The 27,274-nt window shown below is 41.1% G+C and overlaps 1 protein-coding gene across 5 annotated transcripts in view; it reads left to right on the top strand.

The window, feature by feature from the left end:
- si:ch73-242m19.1 (uncharacterized) overlaps window positions 1-27,274 on the top strand; it is a 182,325-nt gene that overhangs the window by 133,859 nt on the left and 21,192 nt on the right. For 3 of the 5 annotated variants that reach the window (XM_063040782.1, XM_063040783.1, XM_063040781.1), the window contains 7 exons: window positions 4,796-4,934; window positions 6,592-6,712; window positions 12,156-12,265; window positions 13,831-13,980; window positions 19,103-19,156; window positions 24,126-24,293; window positions 26,088-26,240. In XM_063040782.1, the coding sequence (XP_062896852.1) occupies window positions 4,796-4,934; window positions 6,592-6,712; window positions 12,156-12,265; window positions 13,831-13,980; window positions 19,103-19,156; window positions 24,126-24,293; window positions 26,088-26,240 (895 nt within the window). Of the gene's footprint in view, window positions 1-4,795; window positions 4,935-6,591; window positions 6,713-12,155; window positions 12,266-13,830; window positions 13,981-19,102; window positions 19,157-24,125; window positions 24,294-26,087; window positions 26,241-27,274 lie in introns of those variants that run through there. The other 2 variants (XM_063040784.1, XR_010017039.1) reach the window with 2 other exon arrangements.

Raw genomic sequence — 27,274 nt, 5'->3', positions numbered from 1 at the left:
AATGTTCTGAGTTAGTTGTATTGAACTTATAATAATTTATAAGTGGATATTAAACATGCAGTCTTGCATCATTGAAGCTTCATGTGATCAAGAGTTTGCAAATTTTGCCCAGAGTCATTTGAAAGATAATCTATTAGAAGTTTATCACCACCATCATTACGTGATGTGTCGTATGAAAAAGGTTCATAACATGTCACACCAGACAGTCAGCCATTCTTGTCTGGCGCGTAATGTCAGGATTGGTCTCCTTTCGGATTAACCGGGTCATGGGATGAACGTTCCTGACTCGACCCATGTTTTTTTTGAGGCCGAGTGGCTAGCTCGTCGCTCAACCTGGCACGGATGGAAAGTGTGCCCGGGGTGGGGGTGACTGGATTCGAACTTGGGAACCTTCGCTCCGAAGTCCGGCACTGATACCACTGCGCCACCAGCTGCTCTAGTCACCTGCCAACATAGGTGTTTGTGGTCTTGACCATAATTGCTCTTGGCAAATTTTTCTACAGAAGTGGTTCGCCATTGCCTTCTCCTAGGCAGTGTCTTTACAAGATGGGTGACTCCGGCCATATAAGAAGTGATGCAGCTTATGTGAGAGAATTACCATAGAAATTATGAACCAGGCTTAAACTCTGGACCTGTGGTTTATTTGGAAGATTGCCTTGTAAATTAAAAAAAACTGACACAACATATTTGTCATTGTTCAAAGTAAAATTATTATCGAACTACATATATGTCACCATACTGTACACTACCCTGAGATCTAGTTTCTTGCGAGCAATTCACAGTAGATGCAAAGAAACATTAAAGAATCAATGGAAAAACTGCACACAAAGACAGACAAATAGCTAAAGTACAAAAGAAGGCAAACTGTGAAAATACAAGAAAAAAGTGAACAATAATAATAAACAAATAAGTAATAAATAATACTGAGAACAGGAGTTGTATAGTCCTTGGCAAGTGTAAATGTCATTTTTCTCATTGTGGCTGTTGCTATTACCCAGTGAGACAATAAGTCCTGATGTGCAACATTCCAGCATAAGGTAATTACCTGTACTTTCAAACTTTTCCTCCACTGCCTAGTTTACCGTGGTAACCCTTGTAGTCTTGTGGACTGTGCTCAGCTCCCACACAAAGATAGTTACAAGAAACTCACAGCTATTTTGAGGTGTCAGTTTTTACCTATCAATGTCACATAGGTTACAATTGGACATTGCAGAGCTGGTCTGACAAGTGGCAAGTTGAAAGGTTGATTTAAAAAAAAAATGTTGGCCTTCATTAGTTGGGTTATTAAGTTCAAGAGCCACAATATAATATTGTAGCTCTATAAAACCCTGGTTAGACCAGACTTGGAGTATTGGGTTGAGTTCTGGTCACCTAATTATAGGAAGAATATGGACGCTTTAGAGATGGTGGATTAAAGAGCATGTCTATTGAGGATACAGATGCAAGAAAAAGTCTGTGAACCCTTTGCAATTATCTGGCTTTACTCATTTTACGCATAAGATGTGGTCTGATCTTCATCTAAGTCATAATAATAGACAAACGCTATCTGCCTAAACTAATAACACACAAATGTTTGTACTTTTCATGTCTTTATTGAACACATTATTTAATCATTCACAGTCCAGGCTGTATGTGAACCCTTGTACTTAATAACTAGTAGAACCTCCTTTAGCAGCAATAACGTCCACCAAATGTTTCCTGTAGCTGCTGATCAGACTTGCACAACAGTGGGGAGGAATTTTAGACCAATCTTCCATACAAAACTGTTTCAGTTCATCAACACACATAAAAGTTGCTGGTGACGAAGGGTCTCGGCCGGAAACGTCGACTGTACCTCTTCCTATAGATGCTGCCTGGCCTGCTGTGTTCACCAGCAACTTTTATGTGTGTTGCTTGAATTTCCAGCATCTGCAGATTTCCTGGTATTTGTGTTTCAGTTCATCAATATTTCTAGGATACCGCCCTTTCAGGTCATGCCAGAGCAGCTCAATTGGGTTAAGGTCTGGAACCTGGCTTGGCTATTCCAAAATATGATTTTTTTTTCTTTTTAAAACATTCTGTTGTTGATTTACTTTTGTGTTTCCAATCATTGTTCTGTTGCATCATTCAACTTCTATTAAGCTTCAGGTGATGGACCGCTACCCTGACATTTTCCTGTAAAATGTCTTGACACAAGTTTGGATTCATTGTTTCCTTGACGACTGCAAGCTGTCCAGGCCCTGAGGCAGCAAAGCAGCCCTGAACCATGATGTTCCTTCCACCATGCTCCACAGTTGGGATTGGTGTTGGTGTGGAGTGCCCTTTTTCCTCCAAACATAACGGTGTGCATTTCTGCCAAAAAAGTTCAAACTTTTGTCTCATATGTCCACAGGCATTATCCCAGAGCATTGTAGAACATCCAGGTGGTCTTTTGCAACTTGAGACATGCAGCAGTGTTTTTTGTTGGAGAGCAGTGGTTTCCTCCGTGTTGTCCTTCCATGAGCACCATTCTTCTTCAGTGTTTTTCTTATAGTGGACACATGAACAGAGACTTTAGCAAGTTCTAGAGGTTTCTGCAGGTCTTCTGTTGTTACCCTTGGGTTCTTTTCATTTCTTTCAGCATTGCATGTTGTGCACTTGAGCGATCTTTGTAGGCCACCCACTCCTGGGGAGACAAGTCCTGCTGAGTTTCCTGCATTTGTAGACAATTTCTCTTACTGTGGACTGATGAACACTCAGGTCTTTAGAAATGCTTTTGCAGCCTTTTCCAGCTTCATGTATCTCTACAATTCTTCTATGGTTCTCTGAAAGTTGTTTTGATCAAGGCATGGTGCACATGAACTGATCTTTCTTGACAAGAGCAGGCTCTGTCAGTAACCTGACTTTGTGTGTCTTTTTCATAGGGCAGGGCATCTCTACAACCCACACTTCCAACCTCATCGCATTGACTGAAACACCTGACTGCAAATAATTTTTGTAGAAGGCATTACCCCAGAGGTTCACGTACACTTTTGAACCTAGACTGTGATTGTTTAAATGGTGTACTCAGTATTGATGATAAGAAGTTTGTGCTTAGGCAGATTGTGTTTGTCTGTTATTGTGACTTAGATGAAAATCAGGCTCATTTTATGAGTAATTAATGCAGAAAACCAGGTATTTGTAAAGTATTCACAAACTTTTTCCTGCAACTGATAGGTCAAACAAGCTTGAGCTTTTTTCTTCAGAGCCAAGGAGGACGAGAGATGCCGTGATACAGGTGTACAAGATGATGAGACATAGATTGAATGAATAGCCAGAGATTTTTTTCCCCAGGGTAGAAATGGCCAATGCAAGGGGCATAACTTTAAGGTGTTTGGAGAAAAGTATAAGGAGGATGTCAGAGGTAGACTTTTCACCAAGAATCGTGTGTGGGTAGAACGCATTGCCTGGGGTGGTGGTAGAGGCAGATACATTAGGGTCATTTAAAAGACTCTCAGATAGAATTAGATAAAAGAAATATGGGAGAGAGAAGGGTTAGATTGATATTAGAGTGGGTTAAAGGATCAGCACAATATCATGGGCAGAATGGCCTATATTACGTTCTATGTTGAAACTGAAAGAATGCTGGGAACATGATTACTGAAGGCGCAAAACATGGAGACAAAGCAGTATTATAATCAGTCAAACAACAGGAATTCTGCAGATGTTGGAAATTCAAGCAGCACACATCAAAGTTGCTGGGGGCCGACACAGACTGGGAGACCGCTTTGCTGAACACCTACGCTCTGTCCGTCAGAGAAAGCAGAATCTCCCAGTGGCCACACATTTTAATTCCACATCCCATTTCCATTCTGACATGTCTATCCACGGCCTCCTCTACTGTAAAGATGAAGCCACACTCAGGTTGGAGGAACAACACCTTATATTCCGTCTGGGTAGCCTCCAATCTGATGGCATGAACATTGACTTCTCTAACTTCCGCTAATGCCCCACCTCCCCCTCGTACCCCATCCGTTATTTATTTTTATACACACATTCTTTTTTTTCTCTCTCTCTCCTTTTTCTCCCTCTGTCCCTCTCACTATACCCCTTGCCCATCCTCTGGGCTTTCCCCTCCCCCTTTTCTTTCTCCCTAGGCCTTCTGTCCCATGATCCTCTCATATCCCTTTTGCCAATCACCTGTCCAGCTCTTGGCTCCATCCCCCACTCCCTCCTGTCTTCCCCTATCATTTCAGATCTCCCCCTCCCCCTCCCACTTTCAAATCTCTTACTAACTCTTCCATCAGTTAGTCCTGACGAAGGGTCTCGGCCCGAAACATCGATTGTATCTCTTCCTAGAGATGCTGCCTGGCCTGCTGTATTCACCAGCAACTTTGATGTGTGTTGCTTATAATCAGTCATCTCCTTTTTCACAAAACGCAAACCTGTTGATGCTGGAAACCTTGCACAAGAACAGAAAATACTGAAACTACTCCACAGATCATGCAGCATCTATGGAAAGGAAAACAGAGTTAACATTTCAGCTGAACTAAGATCATTAGAGTTGAGCAAGTTTAAAGTCTCTTTAAGTGCCCTTCACTTTCACTGCAGCTTGAAACTTGCTAATTTGAACTTTTCCCTAGTTCGGCTGCAAGGTCATGAACCTGACAGGTTTATGCCATTTCTCTCTTGTACTACTCCCAAACTTTCTGTTTTTCTCTTAGTATTTGGACCTATTCATTGCAGTATGTGGAACCATTTGATAAGTTGGCATCAAGAAAATTAACGATAATTAAATGTTAAAAGCACCTTAATACTCTGATAGAAAGTCAATTGCAGACTTTACCATTCATTCTAGACAGGAAATCATGTATCCAGCTATGAAACCAATAGCCCGTCGCTTAGGTGTGGAAGTCGAGTACGAGAGAATGATGCTGAACGATCAGCCATTGCTGCCACCAAAAGGGACATCAGAAATGGAAATAAAGACTCGACAGGTATGTTGAGTGTAGCAGGGTGAGGGCATAATTTAATTTTTAAAGCATACTTTTTGCTTAGAAGTCCTCCAAAATAGTTCAAAATTTGATTTGGATATTTGTGATTTATTAACACATTCTGACTAAACCTGGTCCTTACATCCTATTGCAGGACGATAGATCCACAGGTCAGGGTCAGAATCAGAATCAGGTTTATTATCACCGGCATGTGACCTGAAATTTGTTAACTTAGCAGCAGCAGTTCAATGCAATACATAATCTAGTAGAGAGAGAGAGAGAAAAAATAATAATAAATAAAATAAAGCATAATAAATAAACAAGTAAATCAATTACGTATATTGAATAGATTTTTTAAAAAGTGCAAAAACAGAAATACTGTATATTTTAAAAAAAGTGAGGTAGTGTCCAAAGCTTCAAAGTCCATTTAGGTATTGGATGGCAGAGGGGAAGAAGCTGTTCCTGAATCGCTGAGTGTGTGCCTTCAGGCTTCTGTATCTCCTCCCTGATGGTAACAGTGAGAAAAGGGCCTGCTCTGGGTGCTGGAGGTCTTTAGTAATGGATGCTGCCTTTCTGAGACACCGCTTCCTAAAGATGTCCTGGGTACTTTGTAGGCTAGTACCCAAGATGGAGCTGACTAGATTTACAACCTTCTGCAGCTTCTTTCGGTCCTGTGCAGTAGCCGCTCCATACCAGACAGTGATGCAACCTGTCAGAATGCTCTCCACGGTACAACTATAGAAGTTTTTGAGTGTATTTGTTGATATGCCGAATCGCTTCCAACTCCTAATAAAGTATAGCTGCTGTCTTGCCTTCTTTATGACTACATTGATATGTTGGGACCAGGTTAGATCCTCAGAGATCTTGACACCCAGGAACTTGAAGCTGCTCACTCTCTCTACTTCTGACTCCTCTCTGAGGATTGGTATGTGTTCCTTCATCTTACCCTTCCTGAAGTCCACAATCAGCTCTTTCGTCTTACTGACGTTGAGTGCCAGGTTATTGCTGCGGCACCACTCCACTAGTTGGCATATCTCACTCCTGTACGCCCTCTCATTACCACCAGTAGCTGCTGTTCTTCAGCTTCTGGACTTTAATGAATTATTAACCTTTGACTACAGTATCTTTTGTCCTGATAAACTCAATCAGATTATGATTTAACCACAGAATCATGAAATAAGCCATTTGGCTTATCAAGTACAAAAAAAAGAGAAACCTTTAGGCTAAATCCACTTCCCTGCATTTGGTCTGTAGCCTGCAGGTTATAGCATTTGCTTCTGAGTGAGATAAGGCTTCATAACTGAGATAGCCATCCTTAATTTTAAAAAAATCAGATTTGAGCAATTTGACCAGTAGAACTTAATAATTTAATTAAAAGAGCAGTATTAATCAGAATCAGGTTTAATGTCACTGTCATATGCCGTGAAACTTGTAACTTTGCGGCATCAGTACAATGTGATACATGATAAAAGGGAGGGGAAAAAAATGAGCACAGGAAAGGTGAATGCATAACTGAAAGAACGTGAATTAAATGACAAAGAATTTCTTTTAATGTCCGTGAGCAACAGCATTGGAAGTAATGATGCCCAGAGATTACAGTTTGATTTTTGCCTGTTTCATTCAAGAAAGCAAAATGACACTTAACTGCTTTTCTTTACAGCTGCACAAACTACTTGAAAGTTTGGAAGTTTACATGATCCGAGAACTTCAGAAAAAAATTGCAAGGGAGTTGTCCCTTGTTATGTCAGAAAGAGCTCGAGGAGAAGCATCTCTGCCAACAGGTAAAGAACTGTACTTTATCAAGATGGTTAATAGCTTCCCCCATATCTATATTACTATTTTGATTCTCTCCAAGAGGTAAAATGAAGCTGTCATTAAATAAACATTCAACAAAAAACTTTTTTTGCCAGGAAAAGTTGATCAATATTTTCAAAATTCTGAAGATTTTGATTTTTTTCTTAAAGTTTGAGTAATTCTTTTTGTGTATTCCAATTCTCACTCTCCATAAAATGTTTTAAAATGTTGGGCGGGGGTGGGGGGGATGTTGGAATGCTACTGTCTTGTTTGCCGTTCATGAAAATTCTTTGTCTTGGCGCTCAGTCCGCTTTGCGGCATGTCCATTCTTCGGCTGCTGAGGACCCCCTACAAGTTTTGTAGAGAGCAAGTCATATTAGAAAAGAGAAGATATCATAAATTCCATTTAATCCTTGGGCAGATTTCTTCAATAGGACTGATGACTACCATGCCCTAACCACTGACTTTGCTTTTCATTTAATTAATTGGGTCCAACATAATCGATTTAATTAGGAAACTGTGCTTTTGATTTTGATTTTATTTATTTTAATTCAGAAATTCAATTGATCTAACTAAACTGAATCTACTGTTTACTTCATTAGCTTTTCCTGGCATTAGATCTTGCAGTCACATATTCTTTGGATGAAACCCGATTTCCTACTAGATACAGTATGTGCCCTCTGATATTTGAATCTATTGCCTCAGCAAAGCAGATTAGTATTACTCATTTCCAATAATTTAACTATGATAAAAACTTTCAGTATAAGACCATAAGATATAGGAGCAGAATTAGGCCATTTGGCCCATCGAGTCTGGTCTGCCATTTCATCATGGCTAATCCATTTTTCCTCTCAGCTCCAGTCTCCTGCCTTCTCCCTGTATCCCTTCATGCCCTGACCAGTCACGAATCTATCAATCTTTGCCTTAAATATACATAAATACTTGGCCTCCACAGCTGGCTGTGGTGAAGAAATTCCTCCTGATCTCTGTTCTTAAGATGGCACCCTTCTATTCTGCAGCTGTGTCTTCTGGTCTTAGACTCTCCCACCACAGGAAACATCCTTTTCACATCCACTCTATCAAGGCCTTTCACTATTCAATAGGCTTGAATGAGGTCACTCCTCATTCTTCTGAATTCTAGTGAATACAAACCCAGAGCCATCAAGCACTCTTCATATGAAAAGCCATTCAATCCTGGAATTATTCTCATGAACCTCCTTTGAACACTCTCCAGTTTCAGCACATCCTTTCTAAGTATAGGGGCCCAAAACTGCTCACAATACTCCAAGTGAGACCTTATCAGTGCTTTATAAAGTCTCAACATTACATCCTTGCTTTTATATTCTAATCCTCTTGAAATGAATGCTAACATTGCATTTGCTTTCCTCACCACAGACTCGACCTGCAAGTTAACCTTCAGGGAATCCTGCACAAGGACTCACAAGTCCCTTTGTGCCTCAGTTTTTTGTAGTTTCTCTCCATTCAGAGAATAGTTAACCATTTTATCTCTTCTACCAAAGTGCATGACCACGCATTTCCCAATACTGTATTCCATCTGTCATTTGTTTGCCCATTTCTTGCCCATTTCTAAATGATAGGGTCTTTTAAGAGACTCCTGGATGGCTACATGGAGCTTAGAAAAAGAGAGGGCTATGGGTAAAGCCTAGGTAGTTCTAAGGTAGGGACATGTTCGGTACAGCTTTGTGGGCTGAAGGGCCTGTATTGTGCTGTAGGTTTTCTATGTTTCTTAATCTGTTTAAGTCCTTCTGTAGCATCCTCAAAACTACCTGCCCCTCCACCTATCTTCATATCGTCTCCAAACTTTGCACCAAAGCCATCAATCATCCAAATCATTAACATATGTACAGGGTCTTTCTAAAGAATCAGTTCCAACACAGACCCCTGTGGAACACCACTAGTCACCGGCAGCCAGTCAGAAAAGGCTCCCTTTATTCCCACTCTTTGCCTCCTGCCAATCAGCCACTGCTTTATCCATACTAGAGTCCTTCCAGTAATGCCATGGGTTCATAACTTGTTAAGCAGCTTCATATGTGTGCCACCTTGTCAAAGGACTTCTGAAAATCCAAGTACACAAAATCAACTGAAACTCCTTTGTCTATCCTGCTTGCTGCTACTTCAAAGAATTTCAACAAATTTGTCAGGCAAGATTTTCCCTTGAAAAACCATGATGACTATGGACTATTTTATCATGTGCCTCCAAGTACCCCAAAACTACATCCCTAATAATAGACTCCAACATCTTCCCAACCACTGAGGTCAGACGAACTGGCCTATAGTTTCCTTTCTTCTGCCTCTCTCTCTTCTCGAAAAGTGAAGTGACATGTGCAATTTTCCAGCCTTTTGGAACCATTCCAGAATCTAGTGATTCTTGAAAAATCATTACTAATGCCTCCATGATCACTTCAGGCCACCTCTTTTAGAACTCTGGGGTGTACATCATCTGGTCCAAGTGACTTATCTACCTTCAGACCTTCCAGTTTCCCAAGAACCTTCTCCCTGGTTATGGTAACTTCACACACTTCATGCCCGCTGACACCTGGAACTTCCACCATACTGTTAGAGTTTTCCACAATGAAGACTGATGCAAAATACTTATCCATATTGTCCACTATTTTGTTGTTTCCCCCTCCTATTACTACCTCTCCAGCTTCATTTTTCAGCGGAACAATATTCAGTCCCACCCCACTTTTCTGCTTTTGTGTATCTGAAGAAACTTTTGGTATCTTCTATAATATTATTCTAGCTTACTTTTATCTTCTATCTTTACCTTCTTAATGACTTTTTTTTAGTTTCCTTCTGTTGGTTTTTAAAAGTTTCCCAATCCTCTAACTTCACATTAATTTTTGCTCTATATATGCCTTCCCTTCGGCTTTTATGTTGACTTTGACTTCTCTTATTGTATCATTTCTTAATGCATGCATTACTAAATGACAATAAAAGAGGACTGCATGTCCTCATAATCTAATCTTGTTAGCCATGATTGTGTCATATTTCCTTTCAAATATTTCTTCCTCTTTGGGATATATATATCCTGTGCCTTCTGAATTGCTTCCAGAAATTCCAGCCACTGCTGCTCTGTCGTCATCCCTGCCAGTGTTCTTTTCCAATCAGTTCTGGCCAACTCCTCTTATGCCCCTATAATTCCCTTTACTCCACCGTAATACTGATACATCTGACTTTAGCTTCTCCTTCTCAAATTTCAGGATGAGTTCAATCATATTATGATCACTTACCTGAAGTTTTCTAATCAATTCCGGTTCATTGCACAACACCCAATCCAGAATAGCTGATCCTCCAGTGGGCTCAAACATGAGCTGCTCTAAAAAGCCATCTCAGAGGCAAATTCCCCCTCCTGTAATCCAGCACCAACCTGATTTTTCCAATCCACCTGCATATTGAAGTCCCCCATGACAATCATAACATTGCCCTTTTGACATGCATTTTCTATCCCCTGTTGTAATTTGTAGGCTACATCCTTACTACTGATTGGGGGTCTGTATATATCTCCCATTAGAGTCTTTTTACCCCTGCAGTTCCTTAGCTCTATCCACAATGATTCAACACCTTCCAACCCTAAGTTACCTCTTTCTAATGATTTGATTTCATTTTTTACCAACAGAGCAATGCCGCCCTCTCTGCCTTCCTGCTTATCCTTTCTATACAATGTGTATCCTTGGACATTAAGCTCCCAGCTATAATCTTCTTTCAGACATTATTCAGTGATGCCTACAACATCACGCCTGCCAGTCTACAACTATGCTGCAAGTTCATCAACCTTACTCTGTGAATACCGCACACAGATAAATACACCACCTTCAGTCCTGCATTCACCCTTTTTGATTTTATCTGCCTTTACATTGCAACTCATCCTGTTGACTGCAATTTTGCTCTATCAACATGACTCTGCACATTGCTTCTGTTTGTAAACCATCTACCTCGTCTTCGGCACTATCATCCACCTTTCCTACAATAATTCTTGCAGTTAAATATATGCAGCTCAGGACGCTTGTCACACCATGCTCAACCTTTTGATTCCTAACTTTGTCTGATGTCTTACCAACATTTGCCTCCACAACCTCTCTACTAACTGTTCTGCCACTTTGGTTCCCACCCCCCTGCGACTTTAGTTTAAACCCCACTAAACCAGCATTAACAAACCTCCCCACTAGGATATTAGTCCCCCTCCAGTTCAGGTGAAAACCGTCCTTTCTGTACAGGTCCGACCTTCCCAGGAAGAGTTCCTAGTTCTGGCCTCACTAACATGTGGCACAGGTAGCAATCCAGCCCTTAGTAACTTAACACCTAACTCCCTGAACTCTCTGTGCAGAACCTCAGCCCTCGTCCTACCTACGTCAGCGGTGCACACATGGACAATGACTTCTGGCTGTTCACCCTCTCACTTAGGAATGCTGAGGACTCATTCCGAGCTATCCCAGACCCTGGCACCCAGGAGGTACCATACCATCCAGAAACCTTGTTCTCACCCACAGAACCTCCTGTCCATTCCCCTAACTATCAAATCCCTTACCACCACAGTGTGCCTTCCCTGCCCACCCTTCCCTTCTGAGTCACAGAGGCAGACTCAATGCCAGAGCCCCCACTTTCCTCTGTTAGGTCATCCCCCTGACAGTATCTGAAGTCGTATACCTGTTGTTGAGGGGGATGGCCATAGGGACACTCTGCACTGGCTCCTTAACCCCTTTCCCCTTCCTGACTGTCACCCAGTTTCCAATGTCCTGCGGCTCGGATGTAACTACCTCTCTATATGTCCTATTTATCACCCCTTCCACCTCCCGAATGATCCAGAGTTCATCCAGTTCCAGCTCCAACTCCTTAATGTGGTCTGTTAGAAGCTACACTGGATGCACTTCTTGCAGTTGTGGTCTTCAAGGACACTGGAGGTCTCCCTGCCTTCCCACACCCTGCAAGTGGACCATTTCACTATCCTGCCTGTCATCCCTACTGAGCAGATATAAAGAGAAGGGGGAAAAAAACTTGAACTCTTCTTTCCTGTGCTTTCTCTGAGAGAAGCCTCAGAGTTAAAGCCTTAAGATCACCACTTTGACTCTGTCCACCCAGATGACAGCTGCTGTGCCAATAGCCACTGCACTTGCCCCTGTCTTTAATTTGCTCTTGCTACTCAATCCCAATCAGCAATTGGTCACAGGTCAAAGGTCGATGCGACCCGCTCCTGCCTTTTATCCTCAGACAGTAGACCTAACTGAACGCCCCTCCTCTCCAAACTTCTGATTTTGGATTGGCTACTGGTCAAAGCTTGTTATTGTTATGCAATGGAACTGAGTGGTAATACTGTTAAGAAGTAAAGATGATCTCAAGAGATGGTTTGAATATAATGATTAAAAAGAGAGAATATATTTAATTTACATTTGAAATTCCTCTGTCCTCCAGATGACTGGAAACATTCAGTCATGACTGAAAACTTCTCAATTACAAGGCCCCAGATTGTTGAAAAATTTGTTCAGAAACTGAAAGAAAATTCACGGGAGACTGAAAGTGAGGTACAGCACAAAATTATTTTGCCAGTTGTTTAAAATCTCAAAATAAACTTTCTGGAGTTAAGAAATGCAGAAGGGAAGTTTTAAATTTTAAGCCGTTTAGTTCTGCAATATGTTGCTCAATGAGAATTTGTAAAATGTCAGGATTCTTTAAATAGCTACTTGATCACATCATTCCTTTGCTCACTCTGAAAGTTATGAATTAAACTTTCCCGCACTATTAACAAGTCGATTTTGAAGGAGCTCTTAATTTTGAATGCAGTTTTGTCTGGGATGCATTTTACCCTGGTTGCAATGTTAATCCAGTTGGCCAGGATAGAAATCTCCACCACCAGATGGAACTTGGATTCACATACTGTACAAAATGTTTGCAGTGAAACAAAACACGAGGAAGTCTGCAGATGCTGGAAATCCAGAGCAACACACACAAATTGCTGGAGGAACTCTCAGCAGGTCAGGCAGATTCTACGGAAAAGTGTAAACAGTCAACATTTTGGGCCAAGTCCTTTCTTTGGGACTGGAAAGGAAGAGGCTAGAATAAAAAGGTGTGGGGGGTGGGGATGGGAGAGGGAAAGGGGGATAGCTAGAAGCTGATAGTTGAAGCCAGGTGTGTGGGAAAGGTCAAGGGTTGGAGAAGAAGGAATCTGATAGGAGAGGAGAGTGGACAATATGAGAAAGGGAAGGAGGAGGGGACCCGGGGGGAAGAAATAGGCAGACGAGAAGTGAAAGGTCAGAGTGAGGAATGGGGGGGGGGGAGAGAGTTAAGCAAGACATAAAAACCAACCTTGTCCCAAGACCTGTTTATTTCTCAATGGGAAGGTTAAGTTAAAGTTACTATCACTACACGTGATCACATCAAAGCACAAGAACAGAGATAAAGGTCTCCTACAACTCCGCCACCATCCACAGGATGGCCCTGATGGAGACTTTTGAGATTATGGAAATGTTAGACCCGTAGAAAGTTGTGATGCATTTGCAGGGACTGAAATGACATTCACTAATAATCCAAGATACATTTCTTTCCAGTTGACTTTTTTGTTCTGGAGAACTCATGAAACAAGTATGATACTGGATTGAAGTAGAAGTTTGAGGAATGCGAGTGGATTAAAGAAATTGACATAATGATGCATTGTGGGGTGACACGGATTCAACTGACTGGCCTGGTTCTTCGTTGTGAACACCACGTACTCTACTCTTACTCAATCAGCTGAGTTTATTCCCTGACTGCCACTGGCTGAAACCTGCAGCAGCTAAGGATGTCTCCTTGCCTGTGGGGAGCACACAGGGGTTCATAACACTTAGCAAGTGAGATAGAGCCAGAATCAGGTTTAATATCACTGGCAAATGTCGGGAAATTAAATAAGTAGCGCACTAAATTAAATAAGCAGCCGAGAACATTCACTGCTAACAAAAGACAGATGTGCGTTGGTAGGCTTGGCATCATATTTCCTGACTGTGGAGTGGGGGAAGGGAATTCTGGAGGCGGACGTTTGCAATGTTACAAATGTAAGTGAACAGGAAACAGCATGGTTGTATTGTCTATTATGATCGTTTGATAACTTTGACAGATTACTTTCAGCAAAGATCACTTAAGCAACTGCCTGCTGCATCTAGCCTGTGATGTGATGGAAAGGGAGCGCAGTAACTTTGAGTCCTACTCCATGTGTTACGAGAATATACTTCGCAGAGAGCACCAGCTGCTTTACGAGAAGGAGCAGGTGAGGAGCAGCAGGCAAAGTACCGTTTAACAATGCAGAAGTGACATTGAGCTGCTGCGGGTATTTTTTCAAAAATACATCAGCAACAACACTGACAATGCCTCCCAACATCGCATTGAGTCGGTTTACTTCCTTTGAAGAGATACCACAGAAAGTGTGCATAAAATTTATTTCAGCTGCATGTCTTATTGAAGCGTGTACGCTTTCCCATTTGCCTTTGCGTGTCAAGTATCAAGTACATGCTTCCAGCAGACACTTGGTGAGTGGCGTAATGGCACCTGCTTACTGAAAATCCTTTCTCTGGCTAGGGATTTGTTTCTGTGTTGCTGCGGGAGAAAGGTGAACTGCTCCACAGATTCTCAGGAAAACGGATGAATTATAATCTTTAAAACTATTGATATTAATGGCCCAGGAGGCAACTGCATTGCACAGTGCTGCATTTGGCTTCTCCAGTGTCAAGAAACTAAATGCTGTATGACTGTAATGCATATGCTTCCTATGATCATCACACAGTACAGTACCTCATCAGGCTCGCAAGTGAATCACTGCCTCAGTTAGACTCTAACGCAGCGGTTCCCAACCTTTCTTGTGCCAATGACCCCTACCATTAACTGAGGGGTCCGTGGACCCCAGATTGGGAGCCCCTGAGTTAGAGAGACTTGTTTGGGAGCCTAGTGGGAAGAAGGGAAGTGGGCTGTCATGTGGTGTGGAGTAGTGGGTGGGGACAGAAGAGCGGAGTAGGGAGTCACAAAGTAAAAGATCCTTTTGAAATGCTGAAGTGGGAGGGGAATTTGTGCCTCGTGGTGGAATCTTATTGGAGCTGGTAGAATTTAAGACCAGGGGAAATCTGTTGCTGCTACCACCATCATTATCATGTGCCGTGTTGTATGACGTGGGCGATCATGGTCTTTCTATGATCGTGATTGTTCTTGGCAAATTTTTCTACAGCAGTGGTTTGCCATTGCCTTCTTGCGGGCAGTGTCTTTACAAGACGACTGACCCCAGCCATTATCAATACTCTGCAGAGACTGTCTGCCTGGCGTCAGTGACCGCATAACCAGGACTTGTGATATGCACCAGCTGCTCGTACGACCATCCACCACCTGCTCCCATGGTTCATATGACCCTGACTGGTGGGGGTGGAGGGGGGTAACCAGGTGGTACACTTTGCCCAAGAGTGACCTACAGGCTAGTGGAGAGAAGAAATGCATTTCACCTCCTTTGTTAGAATCATATCTCCACCCACCACCTAGGTTCCTGTCAATTCCACCATGAAACCTTCAGTCCATCCATCATCTGAGTACAGTACCCTAGCTTGGGGGTGTCTGGTGTTTAAAATATCTCTGCACTAATAATGAAAATTAACTCTACTACCATCCTCACCACTGTAACGATTCGCTCAGCCCATTAGGCAAATAAACATACAAGTAGAAGTAACACACATCAAAGTTGCTGGTGAACGCAGCAGGCCAGGCAGCATCTAGTCCTGACGAAGGGTCTCGGCCTGAAATGTCGACTGTACCTCGTCCTAGAGATGCTGCCTGGCCTGCTGCGTTCACCAGTAACTTTGATGTGTGTTGCTTGAATTTCAAGCATCTGCAGAATTCCTGTTGTATACAAGTGGAAGTGATTATTTGGCTGCTTATGTTAGTTCCACCATTCAGTACTATTGTGGTTAATATTTCACCACCTCCTTGCTCTAACCACCCCTCCCCCCCCCAACAAAAATACTCAGAGGCTAAACCTCCACAGCCCTCCTGGGTAAAGGATTTCATAGAATTCAGGGATCTGTTTAGATGTACTCCAAATCTCAGAGTGTCTTGGAGCAAAGAATCTGAAGTGCGTTCAAGCTCGCCATACCTGTTCACATCTATCATAATTTTATATATCTTAGTCATGTCCCCTGTTAACCTCCTGTGCTAGCTGCTTCTGCCTCTGCTCATAAATAAACTGCTCCATCCCCACCCTGGTGAATCTCCTCTGGACTCTGTCTAGTGCTACAACACCATGTCAGAGGTAGAGGAAACTAGAGGTCATAGATTTAGAGCGAGGGGAAATATGAGGCAGGGGTAAGTGGGTGATTTCATCCAGAGAATGCTAAGTACATGGAATGCACTGCCTCAGAGTGTGGTCACTGACAGCGTTTAAGAAGAGCCCAGATGAGTATCTGTATCACCAGCTACTGAGAGTTGGGATTAATACAGAAAGGTTCTCACCAGGTGTTGTGTAATGAACCAGATTTGATTAGGGAGCTTAAGGTTAATGAACCCCTAGGAGACAGAGATCATAACATCATAGAATCCACCCTGAAATTTAAGAGGTAGAAGCTGTTTGAGTATTAGAGTGGAGTATAAGGAATTATAGAGGCACGAGGGATGAGCTGTTGATTGGGAGGGATGGCACTAGCAGGGATGACAGCAGAACAGCAATGGCTGTAATTTCCGGGGGCAATTTGGAAGGTGCTGGATAGATACATTCCAAAGATGATGAAGTATTCTAAAGGGAGGATGACACAATCATGGCCGACAAGGGAAGCCAAAGACAACGTAAAAGCAAAAGGGAAGATGTATAAACAGCAAAAAATTAGTGACAAGTTAGAGGATTGGGAAGCAATGGGCAACTAACAAAGCCTTAAGGAGAGAAAAAATGAAATATGAAGACAATATACAAGAGGACACAAAAAGTTTTCTTCAGATATATAAAGAGTAAAAGAGGCAAGGGTGGATATTGGATTTCTGGAAAATAACACTGGATATAGTAATGGGGGACAAAGAAACGGTGGGTGAACTTAAGTATTTTGTGTCAATATTCACTGTAGAACACAGTAGTATGTCAAAAATTCAAGCGCGTTGGGGGGCAGAATTGAGTGTAGTTGTTGTTACTAAGGAGAAGGTGCTTGGGAAGCTGAAAGGTCTGAAGGTAGATAAGTCACCTGGACCGGATGGGCTACATGCCAGAGTTCTGAAAGAGGTGGCTGAAGAGATTGTGGAGGTATTAGTAAAGAACTTTCAAGAATTGCTACATTCTAGAATGATTCCTGAGGACTGGGAAGTTGCAAATGTCACAGCACTCTTTAAGTTTTGGGGTTAAAGAGTGTTTTGGGGTTACTTAGAGGCACATGATAAAATAGACCAAAGTCAGCATCGTTTCCTGAAGGAGGAATCTTGCCTGACAGATTTGTTGGAATTCTTTGAGGAAGTAACAGGCAGGATGGACAAAGGAGAGTCAGTAGATGTTTATTCGAATTTTCAGAAGGCCTCTGACAAGGTGCCACATGAGAGGCTGCTTAACAAGATAAGAGCCCATGGTATTGCAGGAAAGATACTAGCATGGTTAAAAGATTAGCTGACTTGTAGAAGGCAAAGAGTGGGAATAAAGAGGGCCTTTTCAGGTTGGCTCCCACTGACTAGTGTGTTCCACAGGGGTCAATGTTGGGACACTGCTTTTCACGTGATATGTCAATGTTTGGATGATGGACTTAATAGTTTTATGGCCAGGTTTGTGGACGATACAAAGATGGGTGGAGGGGCAGGTAGTGTTGAGGAATTAGGGAATCTACAGGAGGACTTAAACAGATAGGGAGAATGGGCAAATAAGTGTTAGATGGAATACAGTACAGAGAAGTGTATGGTTATGCACTTTTATAGAAGGAATAAAGGTGTAGAATATTTTATAAATGGGGATAAAATTCAAAATTAGAGGTAGAAAGGGATTTGGGAGTCATTGTGCATGATTGCCTGAAGGTTAACTTGCAGGTTGAATTGGTTGTAAGGAAGGCAAATGCAATCTTAGCATTCATTTCAAGAGTACTAGAATATAAGAGCAAGGATGTAATGCTGAGGCTTTATAAGGCATTGGTCAGACTGCACTAAAAGTACTTTGAGCAAATTTTGGGCCCTAACCCAAGAAATGATGTGCTGGCAATTGGAGACAGTCCAGGGGAAGTTCATAAAACAGATTCCGGGAATAAGAGGGTTAGCTTACGAGGAGCGTTTGATGGCTCTGGCTCTGTGCTCAATTCAGTTTAGAAGAATGAGGGGCAGGGCGAATCTTATTGAAACCTATTGAATATTGAAAGGCCTAGATACAGTGTATGTGGAGAGGATCTTTCCTATCGTGGAGGAGTCTAGGACTAGAGGGCACAGCCTCAGAATAGAGAGACGTCCATTTAGAACAGAGATGAGGAATTTCTTTAGTCAGAGAGTAGTGAACCTGTGGAATTCATTGCCACAGATGCTGTGCAGCCCAAGTCATTGGGTATATTTAAAGCAGAATGATAGGTTCTTGATTAGTCAGGGTGTCAAAGAGAAGGAAAGAGAAGGCAAGAGAATGGGGTTGAGAGGGATAATAAATCGGCCATGATGGAATGGCAGAGCAGACTTGTTGGGCTGAATGGCCTGATTCTGCTCCTATGTCTTATAGTCGGTGTAGAGGAGTTGGGTTAAACGGCTTATCTCCATACTGAGTGAACCTATGACTCTATAGCATCAGGGGAATTTGAACAAATTAATTAACCTGGAACAAAAACTTGTCTACAACAGTGATCATGACTCTACTGAATTGTCATTTAAAAAGTGACCTGATTCATTAAGGTCCTGGTATGACAGAGTCTTTAAGCAATGGGGAAAGAAGTCTGTTGTCCTTCTCTGTATTGGCCAATGTGACTCCAAAGCCACAAGAGTGAGGTTGACTAATAATTGCCCTCTAGAGATACATAACAATCCACCCAGTGCCAGGGTATTTGGAAATGGGCAATTAATGTTTAGCTTACCAGTGACACCCACATCTTGTGAATAAGCACTTCTCAGTTTCTTTCTGAGCATGGCTGTGTCCTTCTTCAGACTGACTTCCCATTTGCATCTTTTCTGGTGAGCTGACCAGACAGTTCATATCTCTCTGTGGGCTGCAGCTTTCTTCCTCACTTAACCACATGGGCAATTTCTGTTTCATCTGTAAATATCTCACTCAAGTTGAAATCAGAAACTACAAAAAGCAGGGGGCCACTCTAAACAGCCTTCCAAATTGTACAAAGTGGGGAAAAAATGGTCGCTGTGTGGAATTACTAAAATCAGGAAATTAATTTGTCAATATTTTGCATAACATTATTTTGTTTTCTGTGTAGGAATTGAAAGGAATGCAACAATCTCAAACTCCCTCTGCAACAACTGATTCACAGGTAAACTAGACATTCTTTACAAATGGTTTTGAATACAAATCTAAAACCTGGCATTATTGACTCGGTGTAATTGTGGACTGGACTAGCTGCACTGCTTGATGGCTACATTAGTGAATTGATTCCACTACTGGACAGTCCAATTCTAGAAGTCCATTACTGGGCTTGCCCATTACAAAAAAAGTAACGTCGTATTATGACTGGGCAGGGTGAACAAAATTTATTCATGCAAAATCGTGTTTGATGAATTTGTGGGCATCTTTTAAAGATGTAACTAATACCTTTGGTATAAGATAATCAGTTGATATGATGTACAGTGCCTTGAAAAAGTATTCAGCCCCACCAACTATTTTCACATTTTACTGTCTCATTTTCTAAATTTTAAATATATTGAAGTAGGATTTTTGAGCTAATCAACAAAAGGTTGTACATCATGTCAAATCGAAAGAAAAATTCTGAAACCTGTCAACAATTCACCAAAAGTTAAAAACCAAAATTGTGAGACGAAAAATATTCATTCCCTTTGTGATTACTATACTAACTTTGCTCGGATGCGATATGCTGTATTACCTTGCCAACTCACCCAATTTGTTGATGTAGAAAATAGGAGGATCACCTGTTTTCAATGAATTCATAAGAATAAATACCCCCTCTCTCTGTAAGTTCCAACATTATGGTAGATTTTCAACAGACCAACCCAAAATGAAGTCAAAGGAGCATTCAAGACAAGTTAGGAAAATGATAATTGAGAAGCTCCTATCTGGGGAAGGAAGGGTACAAGACCATCTCAAAGGCACTGAACATACTTCAGAGCTCAGTCCAGCCCATCGTGAAAAAGTGGGGGAGAAAAATGAAACCACAGCCCACTGCCAAGTTGAGGCTGCCCCTCCAAACTTCAACGCTGGAGAAGAACGACACTTCTAAGAGAGTCTATTGTGACGCCAACACTCACTCTGAGGGAGCTACAGAAGTCAGTGACTGCCACTGGATATGAAGCTCATGGCTCCTCAATCTCTAAGGCCTTGCCCAAAAAGGGTATTTATGGAAGAGTGACAAAGAAGGAGCTCTGGCTTAAAAAGCATATCCTTGCCCATAAAGGCTTTGCAAAGCATCACCTACAAGATACTGTGGAAGAAGTTCTTGTGGTCAAATGAGACTAAAGCGGAACATTTTGGTTTTAACACTAAGCAGTACGTGTGACCTGTATCTAATACTGTGCATCAGCCAAGTAACACCATCCTTACTGTAAGGAATGGTGGGGGTAGCATAATAATATGGGAATATTTTTCAGCAGCAGGGACTGGAAATCTGGTCAGGATTGATGGGAAGATGAATGCTGCTAAATACAGAGAGATCCTGGATAAAAACCTGCTAGCCTCTGTCAGAAAGCTTAAACTGGGAAAGAAGTTTGTCTTTCAGCAGGACAATGACCCAAGCACGTTGCCGGAGCAACCATGGAGTGGCTTCAAATGATGAAAATTGATGTCCTTGAGTGGCCCAGTCAGAGTCCTGAACTTAACCCGATCAAACATCTCTGGCAATATCTCAATATTGCTTTCCACTGCCACTCCCTATCGAACCTGGCACAGCTTGAGCAATTTTGCAAGGAGGAATGGGCAAATCTTGCTCCCTGACATTGTGCAAAGCTAATAGAGACTTATCCAAAAAAAACTACTGCTGTAATAGCTGTGAGAGGCTAAATCCTGAGCAAAGCTGAATGAATGCTTTCGAACTGCTGACATTTCAGGTTTAAATTTTCGGTTTTTCATGCTTTGCAACTTCCCCTGCTTTTTGGGCTCTACAGTGGGAAAAAAAATTGAGCATGTGATACACAAAAAACAAAGTTCTCCATTAAATTGATCAAAATCCCTGAAATAATACTCATTTATGTGAACAAAGGGTTGGGGGCCCAAATACTTTTACAAGGCACTGTATTTAATGTTTTTAAACTATTTGTAAGTTGTCGTACATGAGGCTGGGTATCCTGTGGCAAATGACTCGAAGGAAATTAGACTTCCTCAGAAAGGTCTTACAGTTCAGACAATTTCAACACTTGCTTAGGGAAGAAACGATGTTTAAGGAACAAAGAAGCCAAAACATGCACCATTAAGTGCACCATGAATAGCTAAATTCTTGTATCATTGTGGTGTTGAGTCCTATTAACTGAATGATCAAATACTGGTGGTCCCCTACTTTTTTACCCAATATTCATGGTTGTTCTTCAGTCCAGTATATTACAAGGACACGACCCACCCAGCCAACACACTTTTCGTCCCTCTTCCCTCCGGGAGAAGGCTCAGGAGCTTGAAGACTCGTACGGCCAGATCTGGGAACAGTTTCTTTCCATCTGTGATAAAACTGCTGAACGGATCCTGACCCGGATCTGGGCCGTACCCTCCAAATATCCAGACCTGCATCTCGTTTTTTTTGCACTACCTTACTTTCCATTTTTCTATTTTCAATTTATGATTTATAATTTAAATTTTTAATACTTACTATTGATTTGTAATCCAGGGAGCAGGAAGCGCAGAATCAAATATCGCTATGATGATTGTACATTCTAGTGTCAATTGTTTGGCGACAATAAAGTATAAAGTATTTACTGCCTGGAACTTCCAAAATCTCAGGATTTCATTAAAATCTCAACAGTCCACTGAACATTTTATTTTCAGTTGCACTATGGCTCCTTCAGCTAACTCTATTGACCTTTGACTGTCCCTTTCCACCTTTGTCCCTTTCCAGTGGGGGAGAAGCAGCTGGCCATCACGGTCATAAACCCATAGAAATAATTCACGGTAAAAGAAAGAAGACTGGTGTTTATTAAATGCTTTCCACAATTTTAGTATGTGTAAAGGGAAATGCAATGCAGGGCCAATGAAATGTTTTTGAAATGCATTCACTTTTGTAAAATAGAATAGCTAGGACTGGAGAAGGTGAACCTACAACTGAGAAGTTCGAAGTTCAAAGTAAATTTATTTACCAAACTACATATATGTCACCACATACAACCCTGAGATTCATTTTCTTGTGAGCATACTCAGTAAATCAATGAAAGTCCTCACCAACTTGGGTGTTTAACCATTGTGCAGGACAACAAACTGTGCAAATATGGAAAAAAAGAAATAATAATAATAAATAAATAAGCAATAATTATTGAGGACATGAGACGAGGAGTCCTTGAAAGTAAGTCCATAAGTTGTGGGAACATTTCAATGATGGGGCAAGTAAAGTTGAGTGAAGCAATCTCCTTTGATTCAAGAGCTTGATGGTTGAGGGGTAATAACTGTTCTTGAATCCGGTGGTGTGAGTCCTGAGGCTCCTGTACTACCTTCATTGTAAAGTGAAGTTGGACTGAATGATAGAAATGCATTGGAGAACAAATTTCACACAAAGACTTTTATGTTCTCAAGAATTTCCAAATGTTTCACAGCCACCAGTAAATATTGAGTGTCACATCATAAAGGTCACTGCTTGCGAGGACTCAAGTTATCTGATGTTCTACACTGGTAGTGTTGTTTAATGGAAATATGGGCAATACATCTCCTTTCCTTTATACAGTAAAACTTTTATGTCTACTTGAATAAGCAGACAGGGGCTTCCTTTAATGTCTCATCTGAAAAGATCACTCCGTCTGTTCTGAGTTAAATTGCCAGTCTAAATTTTGTGCTTGAGTTGAGATGATACCAAGGTTAAACTATGAGTACAGTTTGCACGTGACCTTATGGCCTGTGATAAGATTAATTGAACTGTTAGCTGCTAAGTACTCGGAGAGATGGGGAAGCCTATTGTAAAGTGGATTTAGTTTAAAATTGTTTATTTTGGACCAAGAAAGTTGAAAGAAGAAATGAAAAGTTTTCAGGTTCATGAGGGTATCTGGACAGAGTATATGGAGCTAAGTAGTCCCCGTGGTGGAAGATCTAAAATCTAAAATGGAGTGCTCTGATCTAAGGCAATTCACAAATGGAGCAAAGCGAAACTTCTTTCATATGAAGTGAGTGGTTAGTACCTGTATCTGGAATGCTTTTCCTGATGGGAAATAGACACAGAATCAATTGCTGTCCTCAAAAGAGAATTGGATTAGCACTTAACAATCAAATCTGTAAGACTGCAGGAAAAAGGTAAGGGTTGGCTGCAAGGTAGTGAATCTCCCAGCATGTTATTCAATGGTTCTATGAATAGCAACCTGCCCGTTAAGGGGTGACATCTGGAAGCACTTCTGGATTTTAGTTAGATGATGTTATTAATAGTTACAGAAACTGGTCTACTGTCCAGGTTTAAAATATGATCTGGAGAAACAAGGGACTGCAGATGCTAGCTAGAATTTGTTGCAACAAACAATCTGCTTGAGGAACTCAGCAGGTGAAACAATATCTCTGGGGGCGAAACTTACAAGTCTGAAATGGCTGCATCAGGAAAGATGTGATCTGTTGGATGTCAAGGTTTGCGAGGTGGCCCACTTAAATTTCTGCATTCTTATTTGTTGCAGTCAAACCCACAATTCTGATGTCATTATGATCAATCTATGTATTGTATATAAGCTATCTATGTATTTATAGTTTTGCATTTTTTATTATTATTGTGTTCTTTGTCTTTTGTATTTTTTTGTGATGTGTCAGATCTGAGGTAGCAATTATTTCATTCTCCATACACTTGTGTTCAGGAAGGGACATTAAACAATCTTGAATATGATTAAGCTCTGCCACTGACCATGTTGAACTATGCTCATAATTACTCAGATAGAGGAAGATTTTCTACTGGGGAATAGGATAACAAATATGGGAACCCTGCAGAATAGAACCTGATGTCGTGATAGGAAAGTCAAGAGAGGAAAGAATGCTGATCAGCTGAATTATCTGGTCTCGTCCCTAATATCTTTGCACCTGAGAGAGAAATTGTAGATTGAGGAAATCACGTTGCCTCATATCAATGTCGGTGGTTTTCCCATATTGGTTTTGTTCCTTTTTTTCCTCAGTTAGCTCATTTCAGTCATCAGATAATCATAGAGATCACAGCTCTTCGAGCAAAGTTGACTAACCTGGAAGAAGAGAGCACAAGGCTGAAAGAGGAGATGAGAAGTGAAGTGAGACAGGAATATGATGCTTTGGTCAGGCATCTATTTGCATCCTGCTTTACATTAAAGGTATGTAATTGTGCAATGGCATTACAACATTCCATCTATTTGCATGTTTTCCCCACTATATCAACAAGGTGTAGAGGCCTTATTCAGGAGAAGGTAAATGTGTGAGTGTTTAGTTAAAATTTCAGATCAGACACTAGAAAATAGAGTAAGGTAACTTGCATGGATAGACAAAGTTTAGAAGGATGTGGGATAAATGAGACATGATCGATTGGGCAATTTGGACTGAAAGCCTGTTTCTATGCTGCATAGCTCTGTGACCTCCGTGAATCTAATTGTGAGGACTCATTGGATATTTTTCTGTTACTTAGTGAAAGAGAAAAATAGCCAGTTACGTAGTAGTAGAGGTTTCTAACTGGTTGTTCATAGTTTGCACCCAATATAATAGCAACTGTGCAGTGCAGCCCACCTGCACAACTTTAGATGCTGAACAATGCCCAGAAGGTGGCTATTTTTTTCCAATTTGAGTACAAACGCCTAAAGGCAGGTTTTTATTTGTGGCACTCAGAGCATTTGAAGAACTCATTTGGCTAATCTATACTTCTATCCCATCTTACCTGTGCTCCTGTTTCATCTCTTCTCATGGTAGAAGGTATTGCTCTTGAGTAATTCTGAATGTCTGCATGCTTTAACAATGTGATTCTGACGTTTAGATGACACTGATAGACAATCTGTTTCTCTTCTCCCATTTCATTGCTTGCCCCATATCATAGAGTTATACAGAAGTAAAACAGGAACCACCCACACATATCTCGGGTGCCTGAGACTTCCGCAGAATACTGTAGTAATTTTATATAATGCACTGTACTGCTGTTGTGCAATACTCTCCAGGGACCTTTCATTCATTGTGCATGTCCTACCCTGGTCTAACTTCGCACTTGTCTGAGTTAAATTTCGTCTCCCATTCCTTGCCCAGTTTCTCAGTTGATTTGGATCCCAGTGTAGCCTTAGACAACCTTCTGCACATCACCAGTCACCCACAAACGTGTCACCATGTTACTGAGAATTCTCGTCCAAATTATTAATGCAGTTGACCAACAAGAGAGGAACCAGCACTGGTCTCTGCGGCACAACACCAGCCACAGCTCTCCAATCTGAAAGCCAAACCTCCCTGTACTACCACCCTCTGCCCTTCCACCAGGTCAGTTTCTATCCAGTTAACTACGTCAACCTGAATCCCATGTGATCTCACCTTCTGGACCAGTCTACCTTGCAGGACCTTGTTGCATTCACTTGTAATTTTGTCCTCAGCTATGAATGGGATTTTTCAGGAGCAGTTGGGATAATTGTCAAACTGACAGGGCTGTAATTTACTACATTATGTTGGGGAAAAAACACACACCCTTCCCATTCTCAATATATTCATTGTCTTACCTTGAATGGCTTTGAAATTTGAGTCAAAAATGTAAGATGAATGCTGATCATCTTGGAAGGGAAGATGCTGAATGTGGTACAATTTTGAATTTGAAATGATGGCATCCCGATTGTAGGGATGGGGAAGCAGTCAGGATTATATAGTAACCTGAATCTTATGTGTTGCCCAATTCTTAAGATGTTTAATGGCCAAGGTAAAATACCATAGCAGAAATCCTGCTACCTGTTCATAATTTATACTCTATGAATTAACATGGAATTGCATTTGTTAATTGAACTAAAGAAGATCTTATTAGATTAATTTTAAACAATTTGATTGCAGTTAATAGCACGACCATCCCTAATATCGCTGAGTGTATCATTAGGGCTAATGTGATGTTTCTGCCGCTCTAACCACAGCGCCTGTCACTTTTGCAACAACAGCAAAAACTAGATGACTATCACGTTAACATGGACAAAGTGGCCTGCAAACTGATCAGTGAAGTCAGAAGAAATGGAGTGGAAAACATGATTAGTCTCAAGAGGAAGATTGGCTCCACAAGACATGATGACATTTTGAAAGAAAACCTAGCATGGGTACGCAATTCCATTAGCTCTCTAATTTTTACAGAGGTCAAATAGTATGAGACATTTCTTGGTCTAGAAGTCAACCTTGCATTAGGAACAAGTTGTTGAACTCCATTATTACTCATAACATTTTTGTTGTTTTGAATCACACCTCCAGTCATAGTCATATTGTTATACAATACAGCACCAGAGCAAGCCCCTTAGCCCATCTTGTCCACCCAAATTGCCTTTTACAGCAACTCCCTTTAAACCTTTCCTATCCATGAACCTGTCCAAATGTTTCGTCAGTAACTGTTTTGTCATACGGCTATTAAAATCCAAAACAAATAGAAATAAATTCAGAAAAAAAATCATTCAAAATTTCGTGCATCAAGTAACATAGAGGTGAAATGCACATCTGTGATTGTATCTAAGATTTAGCTTTGTGCCATAACTTTATCTAGTGAAATGAAACGTCTCCACACATTCTCAGAGAGCAGCTTACCCTTTTGTTAATACCCTGCATCAATGTTTCCAAAGAATAATCACCATTTTTGATAAATCTGTACTTTTACCTCAAACTGAATGTCAGAGAGATCCAGAGATTTTGAACACTAGAAGTAACATTTTTAGAGTGCAACTTTGTGGATAATTATTACAGTATACAGTACTGTGCAAAAGTATTAGACATGTATACAGTGGTCCAAAGATTGGTTTTTAGACTTTCTTTATACCCCATAGCAAATAAGTTGGAACTAAATCAAGTCATTTGACAAGAGTTATACAAAAAAGCCAAGGCTTTTTTGCAGATTGGCATTTGTTAATTATTCCTTTAGATCTGATTAATGTACACACGTTCAACAGTCTGGAATCTAAGTTTCTCACGCAGAATGTAACACAGCATCTTACTGGTTAGCAATGATATTTGTTTGCTCTAATTATCGAGTCATAGAGCACAAAATCAGACCCTTTAGTCCATCCAGTCCATGCTGACCCATTTTTCTCCCTTGTCGCATCTACCCACACCCAGACTGTAGCCCTCCATACCACTCTCATTCACGCAC

The sequence above is a fragment of the Mobula hypostoma genome, chromosome 2, assembly GCF_963921235.1.
Source record: "Mobula hypostoma chromosome 2, sMobHyp1.1, whole genome shotgun sequence".
Classification (NCBI taxonomy): Eukaryota; Metazoa; Chordata; class Chondrichthyes; order Myliobatiformes; family Myliobatidae; genus Mobula; species Mobula hypostoma.
The sequence above is the reverse complement of the archived record's forward strand: the minus strand, read 5'-3'. Positions and strand labels throughout refer to the sequence as shown.